Raw genomic sequence first — 14,746 nt, forward strand, 5'->3', positions numbered from 1 at the left:
CTAGGGCTTGCCGATCAGAAGGTCAGCAGTTCAAATTCCTGCGACGGGGTGAGCTCCCGTTGATCGGTCCCTGCTCCTGCCAACCTAGCAGTTCAAAAGCATGAAGTGCAAGTAGATAAATAGGTACCGTTACAGCGGGAAGGTAAACGGTGTTTCCGTGCGCTGCTCTGGTTTGCCAGAAACGGCTTTGCCATGCTGGCCACATGACCTGGAAGCTGTACGCTGGCTCCCTCGGCCAATAACGCGAGATGAGCGCCGCAACCCCAGAGTTGGCCACGACTGGACCTAATGGTCAGGGGTCCCTTTACCTTTACTCTTGGTCTACACATGAACCAGGGAAATTGCTATAACGTTTGGATGGGAACCTGGCTAGAAACAAGTGCCTCTCCCCAGGAAAATTCTCGGTTACCAGAATTTCCACCACAACAGGAACCAAGCTGGCCAGGAACCCAGGTGGCGCATGGAGAACTTCAGAGCAAAACCGCACAGCCCTGCGCAAGATCTGGCGAAGGACAAGCCTGCAGGGAAAAGAAATTCCAAGAACAGTTAAGTGTCCTTGGTCAGAATGCTGTTCTCTTTTTCTAACCAGCCTGCCAACCAGGTAGTGCAGTTAGCCAGTTTTAGACACTAGACTTTAATGGTCGTATGCCCTCATGCTATTCCTCTTTACATGGCAAATGAGTACTCCCTCACTTATCACAAAATGTAGTAAGCCAGCCAGGCTACCTTTGGGGACACCTTCTAATTTTGCTGAATGGCGTGTTGGTCTTCTGCCCCAAAGCCTTGCCCTGCTCCCAACATTCAAACACCCCACCAATAAGATCCCATTAATATTTATCCTTTATCCTTCAGATTCCCTTTGACTCACCACCCATTATCCTGCCGCATGCATCTCACACCTGTCACATCCACAATCAATTCTTCTGCCTCTCTTCCACACTTGGTTTCCGGACGGCAGTCAAGAGTGTAGTCTCTCTGTGCCATGAATGGGGAACATGTAGCCCTCCAGATGTTGTTGGACTCCAGTTCTCATCAGCTGCAGGCAGCATGCCTACAGTCGGGGATGATGCAGTCCAACAACATCTGGAGGGCCAGAGGTTCCTCTCTCCTGCTCCATGTCTATTTTAGACTCCGCTTCTTCACTCCAGAATCTCCTCCTCCTCCAAAAGCCCCCATCTTGCTCAAGTCTCCTTAAGCTCCCCTTAAGTTCAGAGCCATTTCTCTGCCCCCAACCAACCCTTGTGATTGTGCTTCTTCCTTACTCGGCACCAGACATGCCTGGGTAAACACCATCGGCAATGCAGATGGACAAGGTGCGCACGTGATCTGCCACCACTCTGTAGGCGGTGTCCACGCTCCTGGGGTCAGCTTCTCCAACCAAGCCTTGATATCTGGGCCCACCACAGCCCTGTAAGATAAATATATTTTTAGGAAGCCTGAATAGGGGAGCTGCACAGAAAGCTTCATAGCACTGAATACCGCAGATGTCTCCTTCAAATGATCATTGTTTTTCTGTAACATTTGTTTAAAGTCCTCTGGAAGTTCTTTAAAAGTACAAGATAGATAGAGATATATAAGCCTCTCTATCAGTCTTGGAAATATAGTTGTAAAACCCACCCACCCAATTCTTGATCCTTGCTTCCTCTTTGTACACAGTTCCATTAGTCTCTCTGAAAATAACTCAGGGTGCCAGGCAGGAATTGTCATGGCTGCATCTCTTGGCCCTTTACAGTTGCAGTCCTATTCCCACTTATCCAGGAGTAACCCCCGTTGAGCCCACTGGGAATTATTTCCACAAAGGCATGTGTAAGAATGTGCTATACAGTGGTAATTCTAGTTACAAACTAAATTCGTTCCGGAGGTCCGTTCTTAACCTGAAACTGTTAACTAGAGGCATGATTTCGCTAGTGGGGCCTCTTGCTGCCGCTGTGCCACCAGCACACGATTTCCGTTCTCATCCTGGGGCAAAGTTCTCAACTCGAGGTAACTCTTCCAGGTTAGTGGAGTTTGTAACCTGAGGCATTTGTAACTCGAGGTACCACTGTAAAGCATAAAGAGATAGTTGTAGCTCTGCGGTCAGAAGCAGGATGTCTCTGAATACCAGTCACTGCAGATCAGAAGTGGGCAGCATTGCTGTTTAGAATAATAGAATCATAGAGTTGGAAGAGACCACAAGGGCCATCCAGTCCAACCCCCTGCCAAGCAGGAAACACCATCAAAGCATTCCTGACAGATGGCTGTCAAGCCTCCGCTTAAAGACCTCCAAACAAGGAGACTCCACCACACTCCTTCGCAGCAAATTCCACTGTCGAACATCTCTTACTGTCAGGAAGTTCTTCCTAATGTTTAGGTGGAATCTTCTTTCTTGTAGCTTGAATCCATTGCTCCATGTCCGCTTCTCTGGAGCAGCAGAAAACCTTTCACCCTCTTCTATATGACATCCTTTTATATATTTGAACATGGCTATCATATCACCCCTTATCATCTCTTCTCCAGGCTAAACATACCCAGCTCCCTAAGCCGTTCCTCATAAGGCATCGTTTCCAGGCCTTTGACCATTTTGGTTGCCCTCCTCTGGACACATTCCAGCTTGTCAATATCCTTCTTGAACTGTGGTGCCCAGAACTGGACACAGTATTCCAGGTGAGGTCTGACCAGAGCGGAATACAGTGGTACTATTACTTCCCTTGATCTAGATGCTTCCCACAGGCATCTGGCTGGCCATTGTGAGAACAGGATGCTGCACAAGATGGGCCCTTGGGCCTGATCCTGCAGCACTTTCTTTGTTGATTTAGTTAGGAGACTGCTAGGGAACTCATTTCCAGACACAGAAGGAGGGCCAGGTGTTATTGCAACACTTTTTTAGCTCTTGAGAGCTGCACTTTTCCAACCAGGAAAGAAATGTCACATTGAAAGGGCTACCAAACTGTTGTTGCCATCTCCCTGAACCCTTTTGACCAAGGAGGAGCTGCAACTGTTGTTCTTTTCCCCTTAGGAATGACTGCTCTGGTGTATCACAGCTGCTCAAACTATCTCTCCTAGTTCTAAAGAACTGTGCAGCTAGGAGTGTGCCCCCCCCCAAATGAAAAACCACCAAGGGACCAGGAACTGCCAGCTCTCTGCTCACGCAGAAGCAGCTAATATTGCTAGGTATGTAGCTTTTACATATAAACCCTCTGAAGTTTCAGTTTGGCTTCCCCTGACAACTGATCATCACCTTGTGGATGGCATCCAGGATAGGAGTGAAGAGGTCGGTGTCGTAATTGGAGCGCTTGTTCTGGAGAATGGTCATCAACCTTTCCAGACCCATTCCTGTGTCCACATGTTGCTCAGGCAGCTGCTGTAGACTCCCATCAGCCTCTCTGGCAATAGACCAGTCAATAACCAAGGAGGGGTGGGGTGGGGTGGGGTGGGGAAAACAGATATAAGATAGAAGCAAAGAGCTTGATTATTCACCTCAAGCTGTGGATGGGAAAACCCCCAGACAGTACAGGAGGAGATATCATAATTTGGAAATACAGTACTAGCGAAACCAATGAGAAGGGTAGCAGAAGCATTATCAGAAGGCTGCAGCAGAGGATAGAAAGAGGATCAAAAAGGCTACAAAAGTGAGGCGTTACAAAAGTTATTATATGGACTATATTCTGCAGGTTGCTTGAAAGGCAGGTCAGATTACTTCAGAGCAGTGGTGTCCAAACTTTTTTCAAAGAGGGCCAAATCTGATGAAGTGAAGGGCTGTGAGGGCCAACCAAAGTTGTTGACCTTTTGAGCTTTTTTAAGGGTTTTACCCCAAAGTTGTTGAGCTTTTTTTTTAGGGTTGAAGTTCTTGAGGTTTTTATGGGATTTTAGATTTTACCCCAGGGAAAAAACTGCCACAGGGGCCGCATTAAACCGAACGGTGGACCAGATTAGGCCCCCAAAACGGACTTTGGACATGTCTGCTCTAGAGCATTGGCAGGGAACCTCCACCCTGCTTTTGAATGTTCCAGAACTCTTCTGAAATCAGCAGGGTGAAAGGTGCTACATTCAGAAGGAAGAATAACTTTGAATGCACTCCCAATTATTCCTTTGCAGCCACAGCTTTTCTTCAGTTTAAGGCTGCAAAGGGAAAACCTTTGGAGCTTGAATGTGATGGGTCTGCAACTTAACATGTTATTTACTTGTACAATCGTGACTGAGGCGCATGGCTGAAAATAAACAAATAAATGGAGAATGGGGGACACCTGCTATGGAGAGAGCTTTTCAAGCCTTCCACCTTGCTTAACAGCCTCAGGGAAGGACATATGAGGGCGCTGGGACATTCCCAGCACCCTCACATGACCTCCCAGAGCCCAGGAAGGGAGGCAGAGGGCATGGCCTGCTCTGAACTGGTAGGGATGGTCCCGTGAGGAGCAGGAGGTTGGTTCTAGAGGTTTCCTGGCTTTACATGATTTTGCCTTTGTGTATGGACCCAAAACCATGTGGAAGTGGCAGGCCCACTGTATTTTATTTAGAACTGCTTTGCATGCAGAATGTTCCCAGTTCAATCCCTGGCATATCCAAGTACAGCTGAGAAAGAAACACCCCTGTCTGAAATTCTGGAGCGCCACTGACAGTCAGTGTAGACGATACTGAGCTAAATGAACCAGTGGGTCTGACTCAGTATAAGGCAGATTCCTCTCTTCATAAGCCATGGCTGCAAAGGAAGAATTTGGCTACTTCTGGATCCAGTCCGCCAGCCTGATCCAATTCCCCAACCCTACTGTAGAGCAGCTTTCCCCAACCCGATGCTCTCCAGCTGTTTTGGAATACAAGTCCCATCAGCCCTGATCAGCAAGGTCAATGGTGAGGAATGGCAGGAGTTGTGGTCCAAAACATCAGGCTGGGAGAAGGCTACTGCGGACTCTGTGATTGCTCAGTGGTATAGAAGCGTCCCACCAAGAACTGAGGCTCTGGCACGAAGCTCGGTACCCAAGCTGCTCCACCATTTCATACCTGCTATATTGCATGAAAACCAGATTCCAGATCTCCACCACTTCAGGGTTGCCCTGGTTCACCAGTGCTGCCACATTCCTACCCCTGCCCACATGGTCATAATGGATTTCTGTGCAGGGTCCACAGGGACCAGTATCGCCCATCTCCCAGAAGTTATCTTTCAACTGAAAAGGAAGCACGTGGCTGGGAGGCACCCTGGAAAGCAAGAAGAGCCCAGGGCAATAAAACCACACTCATTTTTGTTACCCCAAACCTGAGGCTTTGAACATCACAATAAACAGGGCAGATGCCTGAACAACTGCAGCACTACCATTAATTATCATACTGCTCCTCTACAACGGTAGCCTCTTATCAGTAAACTAGTAAACTTATCAGTAAACTTATCAGTAAACTAGTAAACTTATCAGTAAACTAGTAAGTAAAAAACAAGAAGTACAGAAAAACTTGGCAAATACTTGGGCCTAGTCATATCAAATGTATGTTGGGATGCATCCAATCTTTGCACATTCTAGCATATTTTTGTACACTCTCCCACACCTCCATGTTAACACTTTGATTGCAAGGCTTTGGTCAATTTTTTTTAAATTATTTGTGCAGTGCTTACTTTGTTTTAAGATGAAAACATACAAACTCCCCATCAGGGCAGGGCTAACTGTTACAAGAAATTCAAGTTCTGTACTCAGAATAGACACAATCTGGATAGATGGAAATTTTGGCAAAGAGGGTGACAAGGTGCCAACAAGGATCCATACACAGAAAAGATAAAGATTGCCAACTGTGTTTAGCAGAAATCGTAACTAAAGTCCTTGTTAGTTACCAGGCTTTTTGGAGACATTTCCTGCACATTTTCAATAACTTTTCCTGTAAAAACTAGAAACTTTTTTATGTGTTATTTTGGATGCTGAATTGGATGTCTGCATGCATGCCATGTGGTATAAGGCAGGCATCCCCAAACTTCGGCCCTCCAGATGTTTTGGACTACAATTCCCATCTTCCCCGACCACTGGTCCTGTTAGCTAGGGATCATAGGAGTTGTAGGCCAAAACATCTGGAGGGCCGCAGTTTGGGGATGCCTGGTATAAGGCATGGCTACAAACAGCTTTGGACAACATCCAGATCAGACTTCTAGTACAGTGGTACCTTGGTTCCCTAACAGCTTGGCTCCTGAACAAATCAGCTCCCGAATGCCGCAAACCCGGAAGTAAGTGTTTTGGTTTGTGAACGTTTTTTGGAAGCCAAACATCCATTTCAGCTGTCAGCATTGTTTCTGGGGCCAATCAGCCAATCAGAAGCCGTGCCTTGGTTTGCGAACATTTTGGAATTCGAACAGACTTCCAGAACGGATTGAGTTCAAGAACCAAGGTACCATTGTATTATCTCTTTTTGCATCTTTTTCATTTACTTACCCCAGGCTGAGCCAAATTTCCCTGCTCTCTTCATCTGCACTTAGACTAAGTGAGGCATCTCCTCCAAAATAGGTGACATATAGACGGTCCTTGGGGATTTCATAGACCTGTGTTAGGAGCTCCCATGCCATGCTACAAGCTTCCTCCTGAAGACAAGGAAAGTTATCAAATGATGGTAAATAACAAGTCAATGTTTGGATAAGAAGGAAGTTACTTACTTGCAAGGAGGATGGCTTCTATTTTAGCTTATCTTATTTTCAAGGACAGTGTTGCATAGTATACATAATGATAGAGTTGAACCAAGGAAAGGGACCTACTCAGTCCCCTTTGGCAGGCTACCTCACAGGGTTGTTGTTGACTCCATGTACGATTTTCCAATGAGTTCAAGCTTAAGGATTAAATACAAATACAGGTGACTCCCCAATTACATGGGGGTTATGTTCCAGGTCCCCACACGCAAAAGTGAAATGCGCCTAAGTGGGGAACACCCTGGAGAGTCCTCTTGGGTTGTGAGGAGACCCTCCCCAGAGCCCAGAGAGGATGCCCAAGAGACCAGAGATGTAGAGGGGCTTTGTTTGTCCTCTTCGGGCCCTAGAGGGCCCTCACAACCCAAGAGGAATTTCCAGCCCTTCTTGGTTCCTGGCACTGCACGTAAGCACGGCAGAGGAGGACTCAGGAACTTCCTTACTATTGTGTTCTCTCACACTGTCCAAAGCACTTGAGCTAAAAGTATAAGAAAGAAAAACTCGCTAAATCATGCTTGTAAACATAAACACAAACAAGATTAGTTTAGACAACATGCCATCAAGTTTCTCACAACTGATATTTTAATAGCAGCTTGTGCTCAGGAAAGCCAAGGAAGCCTTGTATTTCTATGACGGGGTGTGTGTAGTAGCACCTACAAATGCTTGTTCCCCAGTTCCAACAAGTGATTTCCTCCAGCTCCGATGTTTGTAGTGAAAGCATAGGGAATTTGTGGCCCTCCGGATGCTCTGGACTACATCTCCGATCCTCCCCAACCATTGGCTACGCTGCCTGGAGCTCATGGGAACTTAAGAGTTTAACAACATCTGAAGGGCTGTGCAGGATTCCCACCACTGTTGTAGCTCAGAGCAGCTTCTATCATTGTTGGTCTGGCCTTGCTTTTGATTGTTTTTGTACTGGAGCCATAGGATAGAATGGAGGAAATTCTGAACAATGATTTGAAATGAAGAGTGCAAGAATTGCTCTCATCTTGTAGTACCAATATGCAAGAGTGGATAGATTGATGGAGATTAACAGGTCTTATGCTGCCAGCAAGACTAACTAATAATGATGAAAGAAGAACCAGGCTCATTAAGCAGCATATGAGCTCCGACACCCTGGGCTTGTTAGCTTCCCAATTAAAAATGAAATAAAAGCACCAAGCTCTGCTCTTGGATCAATGCAGATCTGGCTGGAAACAGATGTTTTATAATTTGTCACAACTTCCTGATTCACCATCTACCATGTTACTTTTCTAAGGTCTAATATCAAACATGCAGCAATAGCATATGGCACCATTTCACCTGCATCTAGACCACTTCATGGTGTGGGGGAGGGGGCTTATTTCATATGTGACTGTTCCCCCACATCAAAATGCCCTGTCTGTGGAAAGCTGGGGACAAGGCTAGGTGAAAACTCTTCTCTCTTGCACACAATAGCTCAGTTGGTTAGAACATGCTGCTGATAACACCAAGGTTTCTGGTTTGATCCTTGTATAGCACAGCTGCATATTCCTGTGCATTGTAGGTGGCTGGACTAGATGATCCTGAGGGTCCCTTCCAACTCTACAATCTTATGATTCCCCATACATGCAGATTGTCCTTTACATAGGGAAACATACATTCCCCCGCTTATTTCAGTCCAGATATCATATTATTATTATTGCCATATTTATGCGAATCTAATGTGCACCTCAATTTTCAAAACCTTGAAACCAAAAAAGTATTTGCTGGTGCCATCAAATCTAATGCGCACCCTAATTTTCACGACGTAATTTGGTCAAAAAAACTCGTGCATTGCATTCAAGTAAATATGTTGTTGTTGTTGTTGTTGTTGTTGTTGTTGTTAATATACTGCCCTTCATTAAAAGATCTCAGGGCAGTTCTGCATGCGTAAATCAGTTCTAAAGGCATTGTGGTTTAAAAACGAAACATCATAGCAAAAGTTTGTCTCTACCATACTGCAGCAGATTAAAAATATAAACAGAAGCACCTAATGTGTTTTAAAATAAAGCATGGCCTCATCTCTTACTTTGAAATAATCACCGAAGGACCAGTTCCCCAGCATTTCAAAGAACGTGTGATGATAAACATCTCGGCCCACATCCTCCAAATCATTGTGCTTCCCACCAGCACGCACACATTTCTGGCTGTTCACCACCCGCCGGTAACTTGCTAGCTCACTCCGGGGATCTGCTGAGCCCAGGAAAATGGGCTTGAACTGGAAAGTGAAGGAGAAACAAAAAGCAGTTTTCACATACAACAGATGCTGAAGCTGGGATCCAGGGGAAGGCATGTTATAAACTGTGATAGCCTGCTAGTGAACTACTGGGCCCAATTAAATGGCAAGGGAGGTCCTGCTCATGGTGCTTCCATCAAGCTCAGACCACAAGGTAGTGACAAAAGGCAGCAGCTTTTTGATGGCAGAACCTCAGTTCTGGAACCCACCCCCTAAAGATCTGGTTGCCCTCCCCCAACTGTTTTCTTTCAAGTGAAAACATAAAAGCAGGCATCCCCAAACTTCGGCCCTCCAGATGTTTTGGACCACAATTCCCATCTTCCCCGACCACTGGTCCTGTTAGCTAGGGATCATGGGAGTTGTAGGCCAAAACATCTGGAGGGCCGCAGTTTGGGGATGCCTGCATAAAAGTATCTCTTTCTCCAAGCCTATAGCCCAGGCATCCCCAAACTTCGGCCCTCCAGATGTTTTGGACCACAATTCCCATCTTCACCGACCACTGGTCCTGTTAACTAGTGATTATGGGAGTTGTAGGCCAAAATATCTGGAGGGCTGCAGTTTGGGGGTGCCTGGTATAGCCAAGAGCTGGTGTGGAGTCATTATAACTCAATGATTGCTGCAGCAGCACTGTATTTTACTGGTGGATTGTATTTCATTGTATACTGGGTTATTATTGTTGTTGTTAAAATTTCTATACTGTAGAAATATACCCTTCAGCCAATGATCACAGGGCAGTTTACAACATAAAAACACAAAAATATATAACACAGTAACAAAAACAGTAACCCCCCCAAAAAAACCCCCAACATGGATTAATGTTGATTTTATTTGGTTACTGTTACCTACCCACCCTGGGTTTCTCCAAAAGGAAGTACAGTGGTACCTCGGGTTAAGAACTTAATTCGTTCTGGAGATCTGTTCTTAACCTGAAACTGTTCTTAACCCGAGGTACTACTTTAGCTAATGGGGCCTCCCGCTGCTGCTGCGCCGCCACCGCACGATTTCTGTTCTCATCCTGAAGCAAAGTTCTTAACCCAAGGTACTATTTCTGGGTTAGCGGAGTCTGTAACTGAAGCATCTGTAACCTGAAGCGTCTGTAACCCGAGGTGCCACTGTACTTATCTGCACTGTATTTCCTTTCAGCTTCACTGTTTACAATTTTGTTTATGTGTCCCTGCAACTCAGATGTAGCAAACTGCAGTCTACCAAAGCTTATGCAACCATACTTTTCTTACTCTCTTAAGGTGCCATAAGACTCTTTGCTGGTTTTGTTGCAAGGCTATCCCTATGGAAATCATTTTAATTTTGCTTTCTTGTCCAAATGAAATATATTGTTTCCCCACTAAGAACCTGTGTGATTTGGAAAACATCTACTAAAATACATTAAGCAAAATATTATTTCCACTTGACTTAGAGGCAGTGCTTTGATTTTAAATCTTCATCAGGGCAATTAAAGTTTTTCATAGAAAGCATGTAAAGAAGGGATCCCAGGCGAGTCCCATGAGGAAGATTCCCAATGGAAATGCATTGGATTCCCTAAGTTGTTTTTTATTGTTGTTTTTATTTCCCCTCAGCTTGAACCTGACACTTTCCCCTCTCTGTCGGAGCTCCTCCCTTTACAGGGCCTTTGCTTCGTCCGGTAGATAAGAGGGAGGGATAGCGGCGGGCTCGACTGGCCTTTGAGAAAAGGGAATAACACGCCTTATCCCAACCGCATCGCACCGGGCAGGCAGAGCAGCGGTAGGAACTATTCTCTGCAGGGCTGGTTCCTCCGCCGCGCCCTTTTCGAGGACGTACCTGGTTCATGCCCGCGTTCACGAACAACAGCCCGGGATCCCCTCGCGGCCGCACTGGAGCCGACGGCACGACTTGGTGCCCGTGCCGCTCCTTGAAGAACTGGAGGAAAGCCTGGCGCACTCGCGCGGAGGATGGCGAAGCGACAGAACGAGCCCCCTGGCAGGAGGTGCAATACCAGCCAGGGGACACCCGGAGAAGACGCCTGACCGAGGCCTTGCCTGCTACTGCCGCCGCCATCTTAACTGAGGGCGGAATGACGGGAGTCGTGGCTTCAGGTTTACAATGGCCAGGGCGGATTTGTCTCTGAAGTCCGTTGTTGTAAGAGGATATCCTCCCTGCAGAGGATAGTGGGATTGTGACGGTCCGTTCGAGCACCCTAATAGTTCCTAACCATCGGACTTGGAAAGTCCAGGTTGTACAGTTTTTTCTTATGTCCAGCCCAGCCCAAAGGAGGGGTGGACATTTGTCTCGTATGCTCCAGTTGGCAGTGCAAGATTGGTTGAAAATTAAGGGCCATGAAGTGATGTAAAAATCGGGGTTTGGCTTTTGCTGCCCAACTCCCTATGGGACTCTGTCCGAGTCCCCTAAGTCCATGATCGGTCAGAGATATTTATTCTATATATCTCAAGTGCCACAATGTCTTGGGCAGGTCCCCATGAAAATTGAGTAACATCAAACGAAGTCTGTGTGAACTTCAAGTTTTAAAAGCCAGGCAGCGCCCGCGGGTCTCAAACCGCTGGAACCAGCGGGTCGATGGAACCGCTGGGCTAAGCTAGCTCGAGAAAAGAAGGTCGCTTGGAGCATATGAGAAGCTATTTAAGGAGGGGGGTGGCCAGGCAAACACCGAGCCACGTCTGTTTCCTGCAACACCTTCTGTCTGTTGAAGCTGACCCGTAGATTCCGCATTTGTAAGGCACACCAGCGGTGGAGAGGATGTAAAGTCTTTTTTTAAAAAAAAAAACCATCACCATTTCAAATGGAGCTGCGAATCCCAGCTGCAAAGAGCTTCACTTTGCAGATAAGTAAAATAAAAAAAATCCTTCAGTAGCACCTTAAAGACCAACTAAGTTTTTATTTTGGTATGAGCTTTCGTGTGCATGCACACTTCTTCGGGTACACTGAAATAGGAGATAAGGTTTGCAGATAAGGTTGAGTTTGGCTGAGTGGGAGGAGGCGTTGTTTTTGTACACACCCCTTGCTTCATAGATTCTTGTATGTATTAGCCGTTGCTGTTTCTTGGGCCGGCTTAGCCTAGCGGTTACTTCGACTCTATTTGCAGACTCACTAATTGCTTAACGGCAGTTCGATACCCCGTGGGCGCTGTCTGGCTTTTTTTAGTCTGCAATTTTACTTGATTCATTAACACCTCCAAATTTTATTTACATATCCAGGCTTCTAAACTTTGCAATACTACCTGAGCCCAAAAAGGCAACCTTGAAAAATGAGTAACAGCGACCAAAGTCTGTGTGGACTTCAAGTTCATTACAGTGCTGAATTTGGACCCGGTTTCGAATTCTGGATCAGGTCATGTAGGTGAACAGGGAGTGGAAAACATGTGATGCTATTTATCCCTCTACACACATCCAGTGTGCCCAAAATTAAGACAAACAGACTAGGTCATTTAAAGCATCTGCACCCCAGGTGAAATGTGGCCAATCAAAAAATAAACTCATATATCATTTCAATGTGCAATATGTGCAGTTTGGCAATACAGTGCAGTTTGGCAAGTGTAGGGACAACGGGCAATAATGGGAGTGTGATGGATCGGCAAAGTCTTTTTGGGAGAGGAGAGCATCATTGTTCAGTGCAGGTCTTTTAAAAAGTCCTTCACCTTGGGCAAGACAACGGAAGGTTAAGCACACTGAATCTGGTTACAGGTAGGTAGCCGTGTTGGTCTGGGTCGAAGTAAAATAAAAAAATTCCTTCAGTAGCACCTTAAAGACCAACTAAGTTTTTATTTTGGTATGAGCTTTCGTGTGCATGCACACTTCTTCAGAATCGCTACTCACTAATTGTTGGACTCAGGTGGGATTGCAAAACCTGTAGCAGTTTTGCTATGTACAGTAAATATGTTACCGCAGGTGTAATTTAAAGCTGTTCATCGGCTTAGTTGAGAGGGCTAAAAAGCCAGTCAGCGCCCGCGGGTTTCAAACCACTGTGGGCGATTGCAGGATCCAAGCTACGCGTTGGTCGATGGAACCGCTGGGCTAAGCTGGCTCGAGTAAAGAAGGTCGCTTGGAACATACAAGAGCGTGGAAGGGGGATACTTTTTATCCCGTCCCCATCAACCAATACTGTATACTGTATGTTTAGTCGTGTCCGACTCTTCGTGACCCCATGGACCAGAGCACGCCAGGCATTCCTGTCTTCCACTGCCTCCCGCAGTTTGGTATACTGTATACAGGTCGTGAAATGCAGTAATACATTTAAAAAATAAAAAATGAAGAAGCCACACTGAAAACAACGAGTCGCGTCTCCTCCCCTTCGCCAAGCCCCCTAGGTCTGTAGCCATCCTTTCTCGCTTACGGAGCTGATTTTTATCCTGCATTGCTATGAAAAACTTTAGGGCTCCCCCCCCCCACTTTTTTGGGCTGCAACTCGGATGTTCTCATGGGACACTTCACAGAAGCAAGACCGCAAAAGCTTCCTCTTTCTTGGGTGCAGGGAGAATTGCAGAGAATCCTGTAGAAGTTTGGCTTTGCAAATCTAAGCGTCATTTAGGGAAACTGTTATAGCGGAAGGGAGTTAAAAAAGCCAGGCAGCGCCCGCGGGTGTCAAACCGCTGGAAGCGATTAGGAGATCTAAGCAATGCTTTGGTCGATGGAACCGCTGGGCTAAGCTGGCTCGAGAAAAGAGGGTCGCTTGGAGCATACAGTACAAGCAGCTATTCAGGGAGGGAGAGCGGCCGGGCAAACACCGAGCCACATCTGTTTCCTGCAACACCTTCCGTCTGGCGAAGCTGACCCGTAGATCCCGCATCTGTAAGGCACACCAGCGGTGGAGAGGATGTAAAGTCTTTTTTTAAAAAAACAAACCCATCGCCATTTCAAATGGAGCTGCGAATCCCAACTGCAAAGAGCTTCACTTTGCAGATAAGGTTGAGTTGGGCTGAGTGGGAGGAGACGTTGTTTGTACTGTTAGCCACACCCCTTGCTTCATAGATTCTTGTATGTATTAGCTGTTACAACTTCTCGGGCCAGCTTAGCCTAGCGGTTACTTCGGAACAATCTTTGCAGATTCACCAAATTGCTTAACGGCAGTTCGATACCCCGCGGGCGCTGTCTGGCTTTTTTTTTCAGTCCTCACAATTTAACTTGATTTATTAACACCTCAAAATTTTATTTACATATCCAGGTTTCTACAGTGCTTGCAATACTACCTGAGCCCAAGAAGGAGGGAGCTGCGACTCAGTTTGTTTCACCCTTCCTTTCTTTTGCCCAGGGCCAAAGACTTTTTAGAAAACTGCACGGAGCAACCAAGGCCTTCATCTCTCATAAAGATTTCCCCCCACCAATTGCCAACAGCGTGGGTGTCTCCCTTAGAAACGACTCTGTTGCCAGTCAGATCTGCCAGTCCACAAAGCACAAGCATCCCTTCAAGCAGGACAGTATTGAACATAGAAAGCTTTTGAGTTGTTTATATAGCAAACTGTAATCGTGCTACACATTGCTATAAATGTAGAATAATTTTGTAATAAATTCATACTTTACTAAAATTTAGAGACACATTTTCCGAACTTTTCTCATTCTTGGATCTGGTTAGCATAATAGCTGAGTGAAAGGAGCCACATAGACTACACTCCTGCAGGAAACTTTAGCACCCGGTGCTGGCTGGGAGCAGCAAGGCCACATTAAGGTGAGGGGGGTGGGGGCTTGGTTTATTTCCCAAAATAGTCCCTCGCCCGGCTTCCTCCCTTAAAATGCAGCAAATAAGGTACCACAAAATAAATGGCGAGGCATTATAATGACAAACACATACATTACTACATAAGCTGTCATGTCATGGATTACAAAAAGTACGCTGAATATGTGCAGTTTTCGTAAGAATGAAACTGCACATGCTTAGTGTATTTTCTTGTAGTTTATAAA

At 46.0% G+C, this 14,746-nt stretch overlaps 1 protein-coding gene across 4 annotated transcripts in view; it reads right to left on the reverse strand.

Annotated features, from left to right (window-relative positions):
• AARS2 (alanyl-tRNA synthetase 2, mitochondrial) overlaps positions 1-10,895 on the reverse strand; it is a 37,141-nt gene extending 26,246 nt beyond the window's left edge. Inside the window, exons 1-7 of one of the 4 annotated variants that reach the window (XM_035108157.2) lie at positions 10,659-10,895; positions 8,655-8,843; positions 6,381-6,526; positions 4,975-5,169; positions 3,218-3,362; positions 1,263-1,408; positions 410-518 (exon numbers count right to left, since the gene is read on the reverse strand). In XM_035108157.2, coding sequence (XP_034964048.2) covers positions 410-518; positions 1,263-1,408; positions 3,218-3,362; positions 4,975-5,169; positions 6,381-6,526; positions 8,655-8,843; positions 10,659-10,895 — 1,167 coding nt within the window. Of the gene's footprint in view, positions 1-409; positions 519-1,237; positions 3,167-3,217; positions 3,363-4,974; positions 5,170-6,380; positions 7,104-8,654; positions 8,844-10,658 lie in introns of those variants that run through there. The other 3 variants (XM_060272946.1, XM_060272948.1, XM_060272947.1) reach the window with 3 other exon arrangements.
• Between the last annotated feature and the right edge of the window lie 3,851 nt (positions 10,896-14,746).

Source organism: Zootoca vivipara, chromosome 3 (genome assembly GCF_963506605.1).
Source record: "Zootoca vivipara chromosome 3, rZooViv1.1, whole genome shotgun sequence".
NCBI lineage: Eukaryota > Metazoa > Chordata > Lepidosauria > Squamata > Lacertidae > Zootoca > Zootoca vivipara.